This window comes from Chelonia mydas, chromosome 2 (genome assembly GCF_015237465.2).
Source record: "Chelonia mydas isolate rCheMyd1 chromosome 2, rCheMyd1.pri.v2, whole genome shotgun sequence".
Classification (NCBI taxonomy): Eukaryota; Metazoa; Chordata; order Testudines; family Cheloniidae; genus Chelonia; species Chelonia mydas.
This window is the reverse complement of record NC_057850.1, coordinates 206,845,394-206,863,756: the sequence shown is the minus strand read 5'-3', so window position 1 is coordinate 206,863,756 and position 18,363 is coordinate 206,845,394. Positions and strand designations below refer to the sequence as shown.

Below are 18,363 nucleotides of genomic sequence, written 5' to 3'. Positions count from 1 at the left end.
TGACACTTGAAAATGACGGCAAAGTGATACCACTTTAGACCCTCGTATTCTGGCTGTTCTCTGGATTTTCTATGCTTCACACAGAATTTGAATTGTGTATCAAATGAGTAAAACCAAACAGGGTTAAGAGGGACATATTTGACAGTTTTATTTTATTTTCAACATCTTCCTACAGGTACAAAATTCATTTCTCTGGTTGTCAAGATAATATACAATTAGTGGCTGAAGTAAGAAATTGAATTTTCTTTAAGCATACAGATCATTTCTCTCCAAGTCCCTCTCAAACTCTGTTATAATGGCAAATCTCCTTATGAACAACATTTTACTTTATAGCTAGGAGTAACTTAATTACTTCTTAACAAATGAGTCTGTGACAGCATTCAAAAAAGAACTAGATAAGTTCATGGAGCCATTGGGCAGGGGATGGTGTCCCTAGCTTTTGTATGCCAGAAGCTGGGAATGGGCGAAAGGGATGAATCACCAGATGAATATCATTCCCTCTGGGGCACCTGGTATTGGCTACTGTCGGAAGACAGGACACTGGGCTAGATGGACCTTTGGTCTGACCCGGTATGGCCATTCTTATTCTGGGTGTCATGGCCCTGAAGTTTATGTTGAAGCTGAGAATTCCTTCCTTCTACCCCATTGCATTAGTGTATTTTTCTCAAAGTCAAGGGCCTTTTATTTAGATTTTGCTGAATTTTACCTGACGGAGCCCATACTGTGCACTTAGCTGCATTCGTTGTATATTCAGCATCAAAGTATATGTTCTGCTTTTAACAATCACAGAGTCGTACAGAAGAATGCTGGACACAAAGACGAGCCACTCCTACGCTGCTAACTGACCTTCTCTTGAAAAGTTACAGTGAACATATTATCCTTTTCTGTTCCAGCCTCTCTAGGCAATGTCTTCTGATCTGATCCTCTCATCAGAGGTTATTAACTGGCGCAGGCTACCAAGCAGTCACCAGATGGAATGGGTTACAATTTCTAGTCAAGCTTTCCTGGACCAGATTTGAATCAGTGACCTAGAATTCAAAGATCTTTTTGCATCTTTTTACCATTCCCCTGAATTTATCACTGCAGCTAAGGTTTTACATGTTTTAAATATTTCCGTTCATCCTTTCTAAACATTCAATTCACTTTCAAAAGGGTTATATATACCTGGAAATATATGTTTTTCATATGAAATTCTGTGTACCACAATTGATTGCTATAAGGTTTAAATGCTAATACAGACAAATCAGCTAATGAGTATATTTCAGATGTGGAGGGGTTTCCTGTACCACTTCACCTCGTAGAGGTTATGGTGATTTCACTGCCACAAGTTACAGTTCGGTCTGAATGAGGCGTAATGCTTTCTTCATGTTCTCTATCACTGGAAGAAGAATAAACCACAAATTAAAAAAATATTTGAAGTACATTTCTATCTGAAAATAAAATCTCAATTTATTAAAATGTTTTGCCTATGAATTAATTGATGTATATTGGGGAACAAAATATATTGTAGGTCTTCTATTGTGGGATTTTTGGCACCCTTTACTGAAACTGAGGGTGTAGAGTTTCATGGTTCATCACTACTAAGAACTTGATAAGCTCCATTTCATCACTTTTCACTTCCTTTCATTTTTCATATTTTAAAACTGATACTCAACAGTAAATCTTATAATCATATATGAAGAGCTTACACACAAATCAATGGTCTTCATTACATCTAATATTCTATTGGGGTAAGAAAAATGCATTCTGATAGATGCTGTGACATGAAAGGGACAAGGTCAACTCGAAAAATTACTTTTCTGTCTGACAATGAATAATCCTAGGTTGTACCTAAGTAACTCTAAATTTAAAAAGTTGGTAGAAAAATATTTTCTCAATTTTTTCCCTAGGCTGTTTACTTTGTGCATTTGACAGCCCTTTTGTGGGTAGTAATTTTCACTGTTTCAGTTACACCCTGGTCCTGTAAACTTTTGCGCACATACTTAACTTGACTCACATGAGTAGTCCTACTAATTTCAGTGGGAGTATTTTTGTACTTAAGTGCTTTGCTGGATCAGGACCATAGTGTTCGACCTCTTGTAGGATCAAGCGCATAATCATATTTTTATAGACTCTTTTAAAGAATTTCCCTAGGTATTTTTGGGGTGGGGAGCAGGAAGGACAATGAAATGCTGTCTGATCCTCAAGCACAAGTCAATGGGTAGGGTATGTCTCATTGGTCACAGTGTGAAATGCAAAACATTCACAATGTGGATACTTACACAATGGTATGTCTTGTGGTTCGTAAGTATAGAGTCGATTAGAGTATCTTCCCGTGATATCAGCTCTTACTGTGAGAGAGGGGTCTGAAAAAGGAGACATATTATACAATTATCCCATTGCATTCGCAGTAACAGCATCTTCAGTATCTACTGGTTGTGAATATGAGGCTGAGTCAACTTAAATATGATTTTGGAGGATACTAATTTAGAGCAAATGGAATAATGACATTCTTTTCCACCCAGAGTTTTTATTACACTGATACTTACTGAACGAGTGAGATATTTATTTAAGTATTATGTATTAATTGTTAAATAGGGCTATATGTTATGTTCCCAGCATGTATATTCTATTGCATGTTTAAAGGAAAATATCACAAAAGGGGGCTAGTCTGACTGAATGTATATTCAGTAGGGCTGTCAAGCAATTAAAAAAGCAATTGCGATTAACCATGTGATTAAAAAAATTGTCATTAATCGCACAATTAATCATGTTAATAATAGAATACCATTTATTTAAATAATTGTGGATGGGTGTTTTCTACATTTTAAAATATATTCATTTCAGTTACAACATAGAATACAAACAAGTTGGTTTACATTTGCAGGAGATAATGCTGCCAGCTTCTTGTTTACAATGTCACTTGAAAGTGAAAACAGGTGTTTGCTTGGCACTATCTTAGCCAGTGTTGTAAGATATTTACATGCCGAATGTGCTAAAGATTCATATGTTCCTTCATGCTTCAACCATCGTTCCAGAGGACATTGGTCCATGCTGATGACGGGTTCTGCTCGATAACATTCCAAAGCAGTACAGACCGACACATGTTCATTTTCATCGTCTGAGTCAGATGCCACCAGCAGAACGTTGATTTTCTTTTTTGGTGGTTTGGGTTCTGTAGTTTCCACATTGGAGTGTTGCTCTTTTAAGACTTCTGAAAGCATGCTCCACCCCTCTCAGATTTTGGAAGGCACTTCAGAGTCTTAAACCTTAGGAGAGTGCTGTAGCTATCTTTAGAAATCTCACATTGGTACCTTCTTTGTGTTTTGCAAATCTGCGGTGAAAGTGTTCTTAAAATGAACAACACATGCTGGGTCATCATCCAAGACTGCTATAACATGAAATATATGGCAGAATGTGGGTAAAACAGAACAGGAGACCTCCAATTCTCCCCCAAGGAGTACAGTCACAAATGTAATTAACACATTATTTTTGTAAAGAGTGTCGTCATCATCGAAGCATGTCCTCTGAAATGGTGGCTGAAGCATAAAGGGGCATATGAATGTTTAGTATATCTGGCACGTAAATACCTTGCAACGCCGGCTACAAAAGTGCCATGCGAAAGCCTGTTCTCACTTTCAGGAGACATTGTAAATAAGAAGAGGGCAGCATTATCTCCTGCAAATGTAAACAAATTCATTTATCTTAGTGATTGGCTGAACAAAAAGTAGGACTGAGTAGACCTGTAGGCTCTAAAGTTTTACATTGTTTTGTTTTTGAGTGCACTTACGTAACCAAAAAAAAAATAATCTACATTTATAAGTTCAACTTTCGTGATAAAGAGATTGCACTATAGTACTTGTTTGAGGTGGATTGAAAAATACTATTTCTTATCATTCTTACAGTGCAAATATTTGTAATAAAAATAATATAAAGTGAGCACTGTACACTTTGAATTATGTGTTGTAAATGGGATCAATATATTTGTAAATGTAGAAAAACATCCAAAATATTTAATAAATTTCAATTGGTATTCTATTGTTTAACAGTTTGATTAAAACTGCAATAAATCGCAATTAATTTTTTTGAGGTAATTGCGTGACTTAACGGCGATTAATCAACAGCCCTAATATTCAGTATGTAAAACTATGCACATACTTTTGGTAAGGCATTCATATAATTTATGTGGCGCTTTCAGAGCCAGAATCATGTATTACTGTGATTCTCAGACTTTTACTTTCTGAGAGTCAATTTTTATTATCCTCTCTTTGGCTCATTTCCCTTCTCAAGCTTTCTGGCGAAGATTCTCATAACTTGACTTTTATGGCCTCATCACCATAGTATCTGAGCATCTCACAATCTTTAATGCATTCATCCTTCCCAGAAAAGTAGGGAAATACTATTATCCTCATTTTACAATAGGGGAACTAAGCCATAGAAAGACAGTGATTTGCCTAAGTCACTTAAGGAGTCTATGATGGAGGAGGGATTTGAACTCAGGTCTCCACAGTCAAAGTTAGGGCTATAGCCACTGCACCATTTTGAGACTTGAAGATTATTCATTCTGAAGACCACCAAGAAGAACACTTTGGATTCCTGGCGATCTACATATCAGGGGTCTAAGAGCCACACTGAGCTCGTCCATCATTGATCCTACATGATTTCTCCCTCTTTGTGACAGTTTAAAAAAAAATGAAAATTCCACATTTGCCATGAAGATACAACACTGTGTGTTTGTAACTGTTGGTTTATATCCCCTCATTGGTCTTTTCCTGAAGGAGGCAACTTGTTTGAAAATAATGACTATAGGGACCTGTCAACAATACCTCTCATCCCCCATCTCTCATCCCCCGCATGGGGCTTACAGCAGCTGTAAGGGCTGGCACTTAGAAAGAGAGGGACCAGGATTGATGCGGGTGTGTGTGTGTGTGTGTGTGTGTGAAACACTCACTTACATAATTTCCCCATTTACAACTGCTTCTACTTGAGCAGCCCTGGGATTGCATTGCAGCTTCAGAGCATCCCTGCCCCCATGTGGCATTGGATTCAATTATTTTTGGGATCAGCCGGCCTGGTGCAAATCTGAGTTATATTGCAGGCTGACATATCCCTTTTTTACCAGCCTAGTGACGAGTGCATTAAAAATACACATTGCACCCACCATGAGACTATTTGCAGGGGCATACTATTGCAATGCTGTATGAACAATTTATTAGACATTCGTGGAGATGTCTTTCCAGTTAGGCAACTCAGTAAACTCCTCCTCTTGCCACACTTGCCAATAGCTGAGACTCTGCTTGGTTTTGGAGGGTCAGGGGACTATGTATATAGCATTGATTTCTTTTGTGGACAGATCTGTGGTGAGCTGCCTTGGTAGACTGATTTTAAATCCAAGTTGTTTAAATCATTTTTTTCCCCCATAGCTTGTGGATCCCTGCCCCCACTGCACCATCTGCCAGTGCTGCACCTTTAATTTATTATCCCCTTTACCGTATGTGGAACCATTGGCCCCTGCCATCTCCCTCACCCCAGGGGCCCAAGGATTCTACACAAAGTGGCGATGTTTTGACAATGTCACACCATGTTCAAGCTCAACCCAGGAGTGGGAAGAGCCTATGGGAATGGAATTCTAAGATTGAAGGGGGGACTCAAACCCAAACAACTTTCACATACTTCACCCCCAACTCTCACCTATCCCTTGCTCCTCTAGTCTGCTGGAGGAGATGAGCCTTGTTCTCTCTGTGTGCGTGTGCGTATCTGTCTGTCCATGCTGTCCCCTGCTAGAGGGGATATTTAATTTAGAGAAGGGAAGAATGAGGGAGTATCTAATAAGTCTTCAGATATGTAAAAGGCTGTTATAAAGAGGAAGAGGATCTGTTTTTCTCCATGTCCGCTGAAGGTAGGACAAGAAGTAATGGGCTTAGTCTGCAGCAAGAGAGATTTAGATATTAAGGAAAGCGTTCTAACTATGAGGGTAGTCAAGCTCTGGAATAGGCTTCCAAGGAAGATTGTGGAGTCCCCATCATTGGAGTATTTAAAGAACAGGTTAGACAAACACCTGTCAGGGATGATCTCGGCATATTTAATCCTGCCTCAGCGCAGGTGGATGGACTAGGTGATTTCTCAGATCCCTTCCAGCCCTACATTTTATGGTTCTGTTTGATGCCTGTATGTCCTTGAAGAAGCAAGGGTTTGGTAAATACCATTCTAACTCAAAAATTAGCAAATAAAAATGTTAAATATCTTTTATATCATGAGGGAGAAAATTCCTATAACACATACATACTATTGAAATGAGGTTTCATTTTTTAAAGAAGAAGATACATATTGTGCATACCTACAAACATGATTCGAGGTACATATTGCCCATCAGGTGACAAGTTCTTATCAGTGGTTTCATGCTGGCAGGAAAATTAAAAGCAAATTATTAAATATTCATTCGCACTTTGTGAAACTGGCATCTGTGCTTGAAATATGTGATAGGAGCATATGAAGCCATGGTAGATAATGCTAAAGTGACAACATATGCTGAAATGCATCGATTTAAAATGTGCAATATATATCACCTTACCATGAGATTTAGCATGATGAAGTTATTTTGAGCCATTTCTTGTATTTCCTCATTTTCTGAAAAAACCTTCTTCAGTGCTAGAAAAGATGTGATGGTTTTAAAAGCTGCTCTCAATCACTGTTTCCAAAATCTGTTTTTCCTTCTACACTGTGGCAACATATGCATGAGACTTTCATGCTTTGCTTTCTCCACATTTTTAATGAGACAGGTCACAGATCTATCACCACTTTTTGGTTTTGTCCTGTGTCGGGACAACCTTCATCTATACAAATGGAAGCTTTCTCCTGTTATTCCTGAAGCCTTTCGTTTCAATGGGTATCAAGCCAGAGCTTAACAAAAGTGTATTATTCTCTGTAAATTCTTCTTCGGTCAATTTCAGCAGTCATGCCCCAGTCTCCTTCTCTGGTTACCGGTTCAGGAGGAAAGAACAATATTAAATCTGTTCAATGAGTGAGGAGTAAATTCGTGCATCTTAATTTAAACCATCTAATGCTGCGTCAGGCTTTGCAGAACAGCTTTGTAAGGTATTTTTTCACGTTCTCTGTTGTAAAAGGTGAGGTTTGTAAGCAGCCTGTTTTCATTATCTACTTTTTGGAGATACTTTCTATTGAATATGCAGCACATCTGAGAAAGTGATTCAGTGTTACAGATAACTATAGTAAGGGGCCATATAACAATCTAGATATTGGCACATATATGTTCTAAAAATCCTCAAATTAATTTAACACTCAGACAATTGAAATTACCTTGGCAGTATTGACAGTCCTCCAGATGATGAATGACCATCAGTGGTTTGTTACTTTAATAACAATAAAAAATTACATAATTAGATCATCTGATGAGTATTCAAGTGACTCTAATTTTACAAACAGGCCCGGATATGCAATTGCTGTTGTCTATTATGTTACACCAAACTAGACTGAGGCATTGGGAAGAATGGAGCATATTTCTGAGCTTAGGGACAAGAGTTTCATGTAACTCCTTCATAAAAAGGAATGCAACAAAATAGAGGAGCAAGACATATTCTAAACTAAGAGGTTCTCAGCTTGGAGACTGCAGAGAATCATCTTTTTATTATTGCTTAATATATAGTTCCAGAAAGGCTTACAAAGAGAATCTTTCTCCAGTCCTGTAGCCCAGTCTTGTGGACACTTACTACTGAGTAGAGCTAGTCAAAATGTCCTGGATCTGGTTTTCTACAAGTTTTTTTTTTTTCTTCAAAAAAATCTATATTTGATTAAACTGCCCTTCCCTTGAAAATTGTCTATGAAAAGTTTCACTGAAAAATTAGGGGGTATGGGGGGGGGTGAGTATGTGTTGAGCAGCTGTGGAATTGGCTTACATTTTTCTCCAAATGAAAAATGTTGATGACATTTAAAAATTTAGATAACTTTTCAACATTTTTGGGGCAAACAGAAAAAATAATTAAAAAACCCAAATCTGTGAGACACTTTTAAAAAATTTTTTTTTGACCACTTCTCATGCTCAGCAAAGCGCTTATAACTATGTGTTTTGCCACTGCAGTCAATGGTAGGATTTTTCTCCTTGCTTTCACAAGGTATGCATCAGATTAGTTGCCCCTTCTTTTAAAATTGAGTTGGTAGGTTGGCCTGGGACTGTGCTCTGTTGATGTAGAAAGAAGTGGGTTTGGAGGAGCGATTTGGAGGAGAGTGAGGTTATGAGGTGTACAGGAATCCTCAAGTGGACTTCCTGCTGAATCTCAAAGTGATGCTTATTCAAGAACTCATTCTGGATGAGTTGTGAACAGTGGGGAACTGCCCATGTATTTAATACTATAAGCCAAAGGGCAAAGCATTGAGATAACAGTTAATGCAATAGAATATTGCCTGAGGTTCTATTACTGGCTCATACTGTTGTGGTGAAGCTGAGGAATTAATCAGGAATTAATCATCATAAAAAGTCTGTTTACTTTCTGATAAGATATTTATCCTGTGGCAATTTTCTATTCCATGGCGCATGCATAAATGCCAACATCTTGTCCAACAGTGCTTGATGCAGTAAGCCACAGTGTGATTACCAAAAAGTTGTTGCTTTTATTTATAGAATTACCTTTTTGTTTTGTTACAAGATGTTTCTGGATTAGCTAGAGTGGGATTTTTTATTTTGCTTTGTTTCTTTACAGTACTTTGACTAGATAGTTCAGCTGACTTGACAATTTTATCTTTTCTAAATGTTCTTTACCTTTTTCTTGCTTGAAAAAGCCCTTCTTCATAAGTTTGCACCCAAGTAATATCATCTCCCCAGCCTGTAATCACAATGGAGGGATTAACCAACAGAGTCTTGAAAATAATTTATGTTTTGGGCATTTATCAAAATCTTGCACAGAGATAGGATTTTTTTATCCAATGCCTTCAAAACTCCATATAGATATTAAGTCTCTCAACTTTTGAGTATTACACTAATTTTACAGACAAGTAAACTTAGGCACAGAGGACCAGGGAACAGGTTTACAAAAGTATTCAAGTTTCTAAAGAGGCAGATAGACACCAAGTTGGAATTTCAAAAACGCCTAGGCAGGTTAGTTGCCAAACTTAAGCACTTTGTAAATTCCACTTGGTGCCTACCTATCTTCATCTGTTCCCAAGTCCCTGAGTCTGGCTGATCTGCATTTGGTGCAGAACCTGAAGTCAGAGGGCAAAAGTAGGATGAAAAAAGAGTTCCCAACCCTCATAGTTGTGGAGAAAAGTTTGAAAATGTGACCCCCTAAAATTTCAAATACCAGAAGACAAAAGGATTCCAAAATCAATATTTAGATTAAAAATTATGAGTTGTTTTTAATCTCATAATTTTTGGCCCTGAATCATGATTTTTGAACATTAGGAGTTGGCAACACTATGTCTGTACATGCAGTCTTTAACAAGAATTAATATTAAAAATATTTCCAGATGAATTACCAGCCTCTCCACTCATCCCCACCGTGTCACTTTCTGGTTTTGAGGAGGGTATTGTCAAATTGATTCATGTGCCCAATCAGATCACCAGTGTGTAGGTTCTTGTTTAATAGGTTCAGACTCCTTAACAATGTTACTTCCCTACTACGGCTGTAGTGGGAGCACTATTGCTGCAAGGATTGAACACCGATTGAGAAGGCATTTGGAACCAGCTGAAGATCCTGCCTGATTCCTCTCTGCTGAGTGTCTGGGTCAATATCAACCATGTAGGATCTTGTAGTAAAGCTCCACCTAGTGACAACAGCCAATATTGTTCAATCTCTTTCCTTACCCAGTCTTGTCAGTACTTGTCTTCAGTGAGATTCGGGCTGCATTCTATTGGGTTAAAGAGGAAAGCCTGAGATGTTTTAAATCTGGTATCTCTTGGCCTCCTATCATTTATAAGGAGGACCATTTAGGTTAACAATGCATCTCTCAGGTTGGTAATATTATTCTGATCTGTTTGACCAAGAAGCAGCTGAGCTTGGCTTGATTCAGTGACTGAGGTAGGGGGTTGTCTTATAGCTCAGAAGAGCTAATATAAGGCCTTTTTATTGCAGTAGAGATTTCTTAGCAATCTGGACTGCTGGAAAGAGCAATATATTCCCTTATGAGTTCTGGGGGCTGCAAGTTACGTGCTTAAACTTATACTGTGTTTCAGAAGCTTGGAATTCAGAGCAAGCAAGCTGTGACATGCTGTCCATGACTATTTCGTCCACATTTCGTCCAAAATAAGGAACGATGCCTTATGCTGCAAAACTCAAATGATTCTAACTTCCATTTTCAATCCTGTCCTGTGCTGGAGTGACATATTAGGGCTTAGTCCTGGCACTTTTTTAAAGCCTTGCTGGTTAAGGACTGCAGGACTTCAGTATGAAGAAGGCCAATGGCATTTTGGGCTCTATAAGTAGGGGCATTGCCAGCAGATCGAGGGACGTGATCGTTCCCCTCTATTCGACATTGGTGAGGCCTCATCTGGAGTACTGTGTCCAGTTTTGGGCCCCACGCTACAAGAAGGATGTGAAAAAATTGGAAAGCGTCCAGCGGAGGGTAACAAAAATGATTAGGGGACTGGAACACATGACTTATGAGGAGAGGCTGAGGGAACTGGGATTGTTTAGTCTGCAGAAGAGAAGAATGAGGGGGAATTTGATAGCTGCTTTCAACTACCTGAAAGAGGGTTCCAAAGAGGATGGATCTAGACTGTTCTCAGTGGTAGCAGAGGACAGAACAAGGAGTAATGGTCTCAAGTTGCAGTGGGGAAGATTTAGATTGGATATTAGGAAAAAACTTTTTCATGAGGAGGGCGGTGAAGCACTGGAATGTGTTACCTAGGGAGGTGGTGGAATCTCCTTCCTTTAAAGTTTTAAGGTCAGGCTTGACAAAGTCCTGGCTGGGATGATTTAGTTGGGGATTGGTTCTGCTTTGAGCAGGGGGTTGGACTAGATGACCTCCTGAGGTCCCTTCCAACCCTGATATTCTATGATTCTATGATTGCAATAGGTTATCAGACCTTCAGCTACAGGGAGTTCCCCTCTCTTTGCATGGAAGGATGTTCAGCCCTCAGGGCTAATTCGGATTAGATGGGAATTATGTGGTGCATGTGCCTTGTGCTAATTTTCTTTGTGTGGGATGAATTTTGCCAAGTGAGAGTTATGGGTATTTGAGGACTACAGAGTTCTTAAACATTACGTGATAGGGAGAGGCAGGGGAAGTAGCTGGAGATTATGCAAAGCAAGTCATATTATCCAAATTCCACAAATGGAGATGGAGAAGTGGCAAGGACCTTGCAGAACTCCTAAACTACTCCTGTGCCCATATTCTTAAGGGAATTAACACAGAGAACATCATTACATGTAAAGTTAAAGACTAGTTAACATTAAGGTTGAAAATGTTGCATAAGAAGGAACTTCTTAAAAGTGTGAAAATGAATAGCTAAGGGACAGGAGATAGATATGTGAGCATCCTCATTGGTCAGTCTCTAAATGTGCTTCTGTTCTTTAAAAATAATTAAGCAAAAATAGTTTGTGTGTGTGTGTGTGTGTGTGTGTGTGAAGTTTATGTGATTTCCATGTCAAATGTGTCAAGTTGGGCTGTTTATTTCTACTACATCATTGTTAGTAACAAGTTCTGCAGGCCAAATGAGGCTGTGTTGTGCCACACAAGGCAAGGCAGGTTGAGTGAATTAACCTGATAGGCTGCAACTGAGGGAGAGACAGAGCTTGAAAGGCTGATTGAAGGTGGAACCAGCTGAGAAGGAATAGGCAGGCAGGGCTGGTATAAAGCCAGGAAGTTCACAGCAGAAAGCTGCTGCAGGGGAAGTGGTGCAGTCACTCCCTGGGAGAAGGAAGTTTGGGCTGATACACCTAGAGAGTGGGGAGGCTAGAGGATGAGAGCAAAGAAATAGGAAGGAGGCCAGGGATACGGTAGCAGGGTCTGGATGCAAACAGACCATAGGTGCTGGACATAGACTGCCTGACCTGGCACCTGGAGTAGTAGGTCGGCTCAGGTTCCTCTACTAGCCACTGGGATAGTAGCATAAACTGGGCAGTGGAGCCAAAGACTCCCTGGGACAGATGCCCAAAGGGACTCTGATACCCTGGAACGGGAAGACTGTCCAGGGACCTGGCTGGAGGGCTAAATCATGAGAAGGAATACCCTGAATTCCCGACAGAGACCATGGGGTGAGGAAAGGTACGCCAGACCAGAGTGGAGCTAATTCCCAGAGCAGTCAGGAGGAGGCGCCCTGGTGGTGAGTGGACTCTGTGAGAGAGGCCCTCCGTGCTGTCTGTACAACTCCATTGTTTCATTGGTTTGTGCAGGCATAACTTATTGGAACTGTGTAAATTATTTCACTGCACAAGACAAAACAGAGCCCTGCTCACCGTTAGGTCTGCTGGTTTTGCAGAGCTGAAAGGAATAAAAATCAGTAAGGGTGAGGGGCGAGAAAGAAAACTGATATGAGTGAATGCACACAAGGGGTAGATCAGTTGAATAACAAAGTGTTCTTTTTACATAGTCCCTTTCAGAGAAAATAAACACACTTAAAATAAATATCATATTCTATCAAATGTCTTAAAATAGAAGATTATATTGAATTTAAACATGTGGGTGCATTTTATATTAACTAAACAATTAAATAAAGTGAACATACTGCACCTCTCGACAGTGTCTGGGGAGCTCTTTTTTCCTTTTTGATTGCCATCGCGAGGTTGGAAGAGACTGCGATTAGCAGGAGTGACAAAGCCAATGCTGAATGCATCATTATTTCTTTAAGAAAGCCCCTTTCAATGCAGCCGTGAAACTGGAAAATGAAACAACCTTGTTAGTTGGGTGGGTTCATTACAAGTTGCCATCTGGAAGATGATTTTAATAGCATTCTAATAATCTACACCAGAATGACTGTTTTGTTTGTTTCTGGAAACAGTGGACTTGCTTGATGACAATAGTCCAGAGTCCAGGTGGCCTACCCTAGATATGTAAACATACTGCAAATTTGTCAGAAATATATCTGGAGAATAATGTAGAGTTACTACTATCTTTTTGAACAGTGAAAAATGAATCAGTTTCACTTTAATTTCTAGTCAATTTCACATTCCAGTTGTCATGCACTAGTCCAATATTATAATTATTGGGTTGAAAACATGGAAGGACAATGCTTCTGAGGTTGTGTTTTCCTTTCCCCAAACTGTATTGTTGGAATTAATAATAATAATAATAATTAATAAAACCTAATGGCATGGGAACATTTCTACTGACAGTAGGTTTTCTGCTCCAACTTTCGTTGATGATGTCCCTTCCAAAAAAGTTAGGGAAAATTATAAAAAGTTTGTCTTCTGGTAGACTCCAGTGTAACAAGACATACTGGAGAAACATCAGGAAGGGATTTCCCAGAAAACAATTTAAAATTACAAAGTGAAAAACACATTTATAACTACATTTTTAAAAAATTGCTTTTAATAATGAGAAAACATCAGTGCTTTGATGTATTTGAAAAGTTTTTGAAAGTTTGAGTGTCGGTCTGACCTTTGTCCAAAATATCTGAATATCTTAACTCAGAAAATGTCATGGAAATTGCTGTATTCTAAGGGTATTTGTGTGTGTTCAGGGCAAAACTTGTATGAGAATAGCCACTCCTGAAACATTATGATTTCTGCTTCTGATTAGAAGTGAGAAGAGCAAAATCTGTGCAAACAGGAATTTTTTTTTAAATCAAACACTTTTGAACCTAGTTAGAATTTCTGTTTTTAAAAAATGGTACTTTCCCCCCTCTGGTCTGGTTGTTGGATCATATTAAAGAAGTTCTGTATTAAAATCACAAATGAGTTTGATTCCCCATAGTTTAAATTCCAGGGTATTACTAATTAAGAGGTCTCTTGGTTTTTGGTACTGTTTCTCTCCCTCTATGTGTGAAACTTGCAAGCTGCTAATTGCGTTAGTACATCCTAAGACAGAGTCTGTTCTCAAAGCAATTCACACAGAGAGAAACTCAAAGCAATACTCTGTAACAACAGAAACAGCACCCAGAGACTCCCCGCCCTTTTGTTGCATTAACAATTGTGATTAAAATAGAGATAGAGGATGTATGTGGATGGATGCTTGGTGTGGATAATAACTGAATGATCAGGGAGGTGCCAGCCTAAGAATCCAGTGTCCATTGGCTGAAGAAGGCGTAAGTGGAAATAACCAGAGGACCCCCGGAGGGCAGACTGGAATCCATCCAACAGCCTCAAGAATGGGAGAACCAAAGAACAAGATAACATCTGGCAGCACGGAGCCGTCCGGAATGTGCTATCTGCTGATTGATTCAGCAACAGCATGATGAAGCAATTCCCATAGACTGGCATAGGAAGAAATTCCTATAAAAATGGACTCTGGAAAGTGAGAACTTTGGGGGGTCTGATTCTGCAAACCAACTTCCAGGAGCATCAGATGAGCATCTGACAGGGCCCTGCTCCCTCCTCATGTCCAGGCCACCTGGCCAGTGGCTTGGCATGAGCAACTCTAAGGCTGGTAACTATGATAACAACCTTGCAGAACCTGTGGGTGTATGTATGTGTGTGTATGAATGAATGTGTGAATAAAGATGAGATTGAATGGACTGTTATAGCTATAACTAACTGCTTACTATGATTCTTTCTGTATTCACAATAAATGTGGTATTTTGCCTTTTCCCCTTTAATAAGATCCTGCTGGTTTTTAAATTTTATTGGTATAACATGGTCCAGTCATTGCTATGTATTGTATCTCCAAAGTCCTACGTGCTGTTTGAATGTTATTGGCAAAGTATGCAGTGTCGTGGAACTGCATGCTGCAGAAGAGAAAATTGAATCTCTGTATTGGCTCACTATCGCTTGTGATGCTAAATTTAGTGGCAGTGCTTTATGCATAATAACACAATCTGTTGAGGATAATAATAAACTAAATTTTTCCCGTTCCCACTATAAATCCAGTTCCCACTATAAATAATCAGAGGGCTAACTCCTCCCCACCCTGGTATTTATTTTTAAGTTAAACACCAACGTTGACACAAGAATTAATGGATATAAACTGGTCATCAATACGCTTAGGCTTGAAATTACACAAAGGTTTCTAACCATCAGAGGAGTGAAGTTCTGGAACCAGCCTTCCAAGGGGAGCAGTGGGAGAAAAAAACCTAACTGGCTACAAGACTGAGCTTGATACGTTTATGGGGGGAGATGGTATGATGAGACTCCCTACAATGGCATGTCGCCGATCTGCGATTGCTAGTACAAGTATCTCCAAAGGCCAGGGATGGAATACAAGAGGGAGAGGGCTCTGAATTACAACAGAGAATTCTTTACTATGCATCTGACTCCTGGGTCTTGCCCACATGCTCAGGGTCTAACTGATTGCCATATTTGCAGTTGGGAAGGAATTTTCCCCTGGGTCAGATTGGCAGAAACCCTGGGGGATTTCTGCCTTTCTCTACAGGATGGGGCATGGGTCACTTGTAGTTTTAAACTAGTGTAAATGGTGAATTCTCTGTAACTTGAAGTCTTTAATTCAAGATTTGAGGACTTCAGTAATTCAGCCAGAGTTTTACTGGAATGGGTGGGCAAGATTCTGTGGCCTGCGATGTGCAGGAGGTCAGAGTAGATGATGGTCCCTTCTGGCCTTAAAGTCTATGAGAGAGGTCTCTGACTAAAAATTAAAAAAACAACAACAAGGATTAAGCCTGTTGTAATGGAGAATACCTTAAATTTGAACTCAGTAGCACATTCATTGTGGAATTTCACCAGGACCAACTCAGACTGAATGTTATCAGTGTAATAGCCACAGCACCATCTCAGGATGGGCAGTCATGAAAAGTTTTGGGGGCGTTTACACTGCCTATACGCAAGCCCTCCAATGCTACATGTATCACTGTTACCAACTCCAGTTCTGGCAGGTGCATTCCAGTACTAGTTCTCCTACACCTTTCAGTCTCAACACAAAAAACAGATTCTCTTCAAAGGGGCCACAATAGAATTTGCTGCTTAGAACAAAAAAAAAAAAAAAAAAAAGAAAGAAAGAAAATTAATCCTTGCAAGTATTATCCTCTCCTAAGGATTCCATAACTATTAAGAGACTCCTCTAGGCTTCTAAAACAATCAGTAAAGTCACCATAATATTTTCCATCCCAACTCTAGTCCATAGTGGTTCACTTTGTTTCTTCTGGGGCTTTAAGGAGCCTACATTTTTTTCTTTGTTTTACATACCCCACCCTGTGTGTTATGTGTAGCAGATACCCTCCCTCCATTCAGGAATGGATGAGAACCCCTTTGGAGCTCTTTAGCTTGATGAAGGGCTTGAAGTTGAGTGCTGAGAAATGGGAGGTCTCCCATTGTTCCACAAAGAGGGACTAAGACTACTGCTTTAACCCTGGGACTGAAAAATTACCGGGAATAGAAAATCAATCCCAAATTCTCTTTGGGGCTGTGCAGATCACTATCCATGGCCATTAAAAATTATAGGTTGTAATTTACAGTATTAGCTCAACAAAAATATTCCTTGTAGCCATTGCATGTGGGGGTTAATAATCTTTAGCATTAGATAGGTTTTAGTATTAATCTTTGATAGGTCTGTCACTTATATTTTGTTTTATATTTCCAAAATGTGAAAACATTAATAGTTAGGGCTTGGTGAAATAGTCTCAGATTTCTGATGATAAAACACCTATGAAATATGCAAATCAGTAATTTCCTTCAAGATAAATAAGATACTTCTTACTGTCAAGAAATCTTAGGAAATAAACACAGTTTTCTAGCTCAAGGCCAACAGAAATATTTTTCTCACAGTTAAATAACTTTTTTTTCAGAAAATCATCATAACGAAAGCCCAGGATGGCTGCTATGAAAGATAATTGCCACCATTGTTGATGGATGAAGGTTTAAAGTCCATTTTTGATCTTATGAGATCCAATGCCAGTGTGCTGGTTTAAACGATGCATTTGTTATAGGACATACCTTGAAATCAGCCCCGCTTCTGTTACACATTCCCCTGTAGAAGAATTTTTTTTTTTGCCAGTTAACCTCTTTTTCTTATTCTTCCCCATCAGCACGCACATTATAGGTAGATTATATACATTATAGATAACATAGATTCACTACTAAATAAATACATGTAAATGCTGAAAACTGTTTGCTCACCTTAGCTGATCAGTTCTGCTGATAAAAGTTCCTTTCTGGAGGTGGCTAGTTTAAAAATGGGTGTGATTTATACACACAAGAATATCTGACCTGAACAGTTCTAGGAGCATAGCAACAAGAGTGTATTCACCTGCAAAAACAACAGGAACCAGTTAGTCTGAAACCAAGAATCTTTTTTCTTCCCACACCCCTTTTGCCCTCCCCTTTAACTTTTTACTCTTGTGAATTCTCATGCTTGTACACTAAATACTCAGATTTCTCTCCATCTTGGTTGTATCAGGTGTCATCATATTGGGACTCAAAATAAATAGTGACTTGTGTGTGTCTGTGACTTTTCCCCCCAAATAGTTTGGGTCTGGCCTCAGCCCAGTGAAAAAAGAAACGGTCAGTGAAAGATGAAACTGTATGTGCTATTGTTCCCAATGAATGGCTGGGTTCACTGGTGCTGGCAGATTAGATATGAAGTTAATAGGAAGACACAAAAGTTACTTTGTATGGAGGAATGTAATTAACAAATGAAGGAAACTTGTTTCTTTAAATTTAGGAGGATAACAGAATGCTACTTTAAAGATCATGAATCTAAGGATTATATTGTTTCTTTAAGTTAAAGTTTAAAGATAGGAGGTTTTTTAGACATGATGCCTAATATAATTCTGACCCAGCTTGACAAACATAGAAGTGCTTCATTGTCCTTGGATACAACAGGAATTACCTAGGTTATCTTTGTCTGCTCTGGTGCAGCTTTTGCACAGAAATCCAGATACGTCAGAAACAATCTCTCTAATACAACTGGATTCTTTCTCTGACATTTTATATTAATGAGATCTATATTGTAGTAACTGGTGTAAGATCATGTGTCTTAAACCAAAATGATTTCCCCCAGTTCTCTCTCAACTGAATTTTGGCTCCAGCTTTAAGCTCTGCTACTTTGGCCCATCCCTGGTTATAGCTCATTGATGTTTGAAATTATCACATGAGGACTTCCATATATGATCAAAAAAAGCTCTGGAAAAATTACAGCTTTGTTTTACAGAATTTCCTTTCGGAAAGTTTGCTTTCTAGTTGGTATTGCCGCACAGGCATTTTCTCCTTATTTGCAGTTGCAGTGAAACAACTAAGCTATGAAAATGTGATGTATCATTGTGTATACAAAAGCCATCTTTAATATTTGTAACTGAGCGCACAGAAGTTTGTATTTCAAGTATTTTTG

At 39.0% G+C, this 18,363-nt stretch overlaps 1 protein-coding gene across 1 annotated transcript; it reads right to left on the bottom strand.

Moving 5' to 3' along the window:
- Positions 1-1,328: 1,328 nt before the first annotated feature.
- Positions 1,329-12,766, bottom strand: AGR3 (anterior gradient 3, protein disulphide isomerase family member). The gene is made up of 7 exons (XM_007069502.1): positions 12,661-12,766; positions 8,753-8,816; positions 7,297-7,349; positions 6,551-6,627; positions 6,317-6,380; positions 2,262-2,345; positions 1,329-1,378 (listed from the first exon to the last, which is right to left on the bottom strand). The coding sequence occupies exons 1-7, from the start codon at positions 12,764-12,766 to the stop codon at positions 1,329-1,331; spliced, it is 498 nt and encodes a 165-aa protein (XP_007069564.1).
- Positions 12,767-18,363: the final 5,597 nt, after the last annotated feature.

What these genes read in the sequence shown, in the direction of transcription:
- AGR3 (XM_007069502.1), bottom strand. Translation starts at nt 12,766, where the DNA reads ATGATGCATTCAGCATTGGCTTTGTCACTCCTGCTAATCGCAGTCTCT. An exon ending in TCCCCAGACACTGTCGAGAG is followed by an intron (nt 8,817 to 12,660) that starts GTGCAGTATGTT and finishes TTGTGATTACAG; the next exon opens with GCTGGGGAGATGATATTACT. An exon ending in TCATCATGCTAAATCTCATG is followed by an intron (nt 6,381 to 6,550) that starts GTAAGGTGATAT and finishes TTTTCCTGCCAG; the next exon opens with CATGAAACCACTGATAAGAA.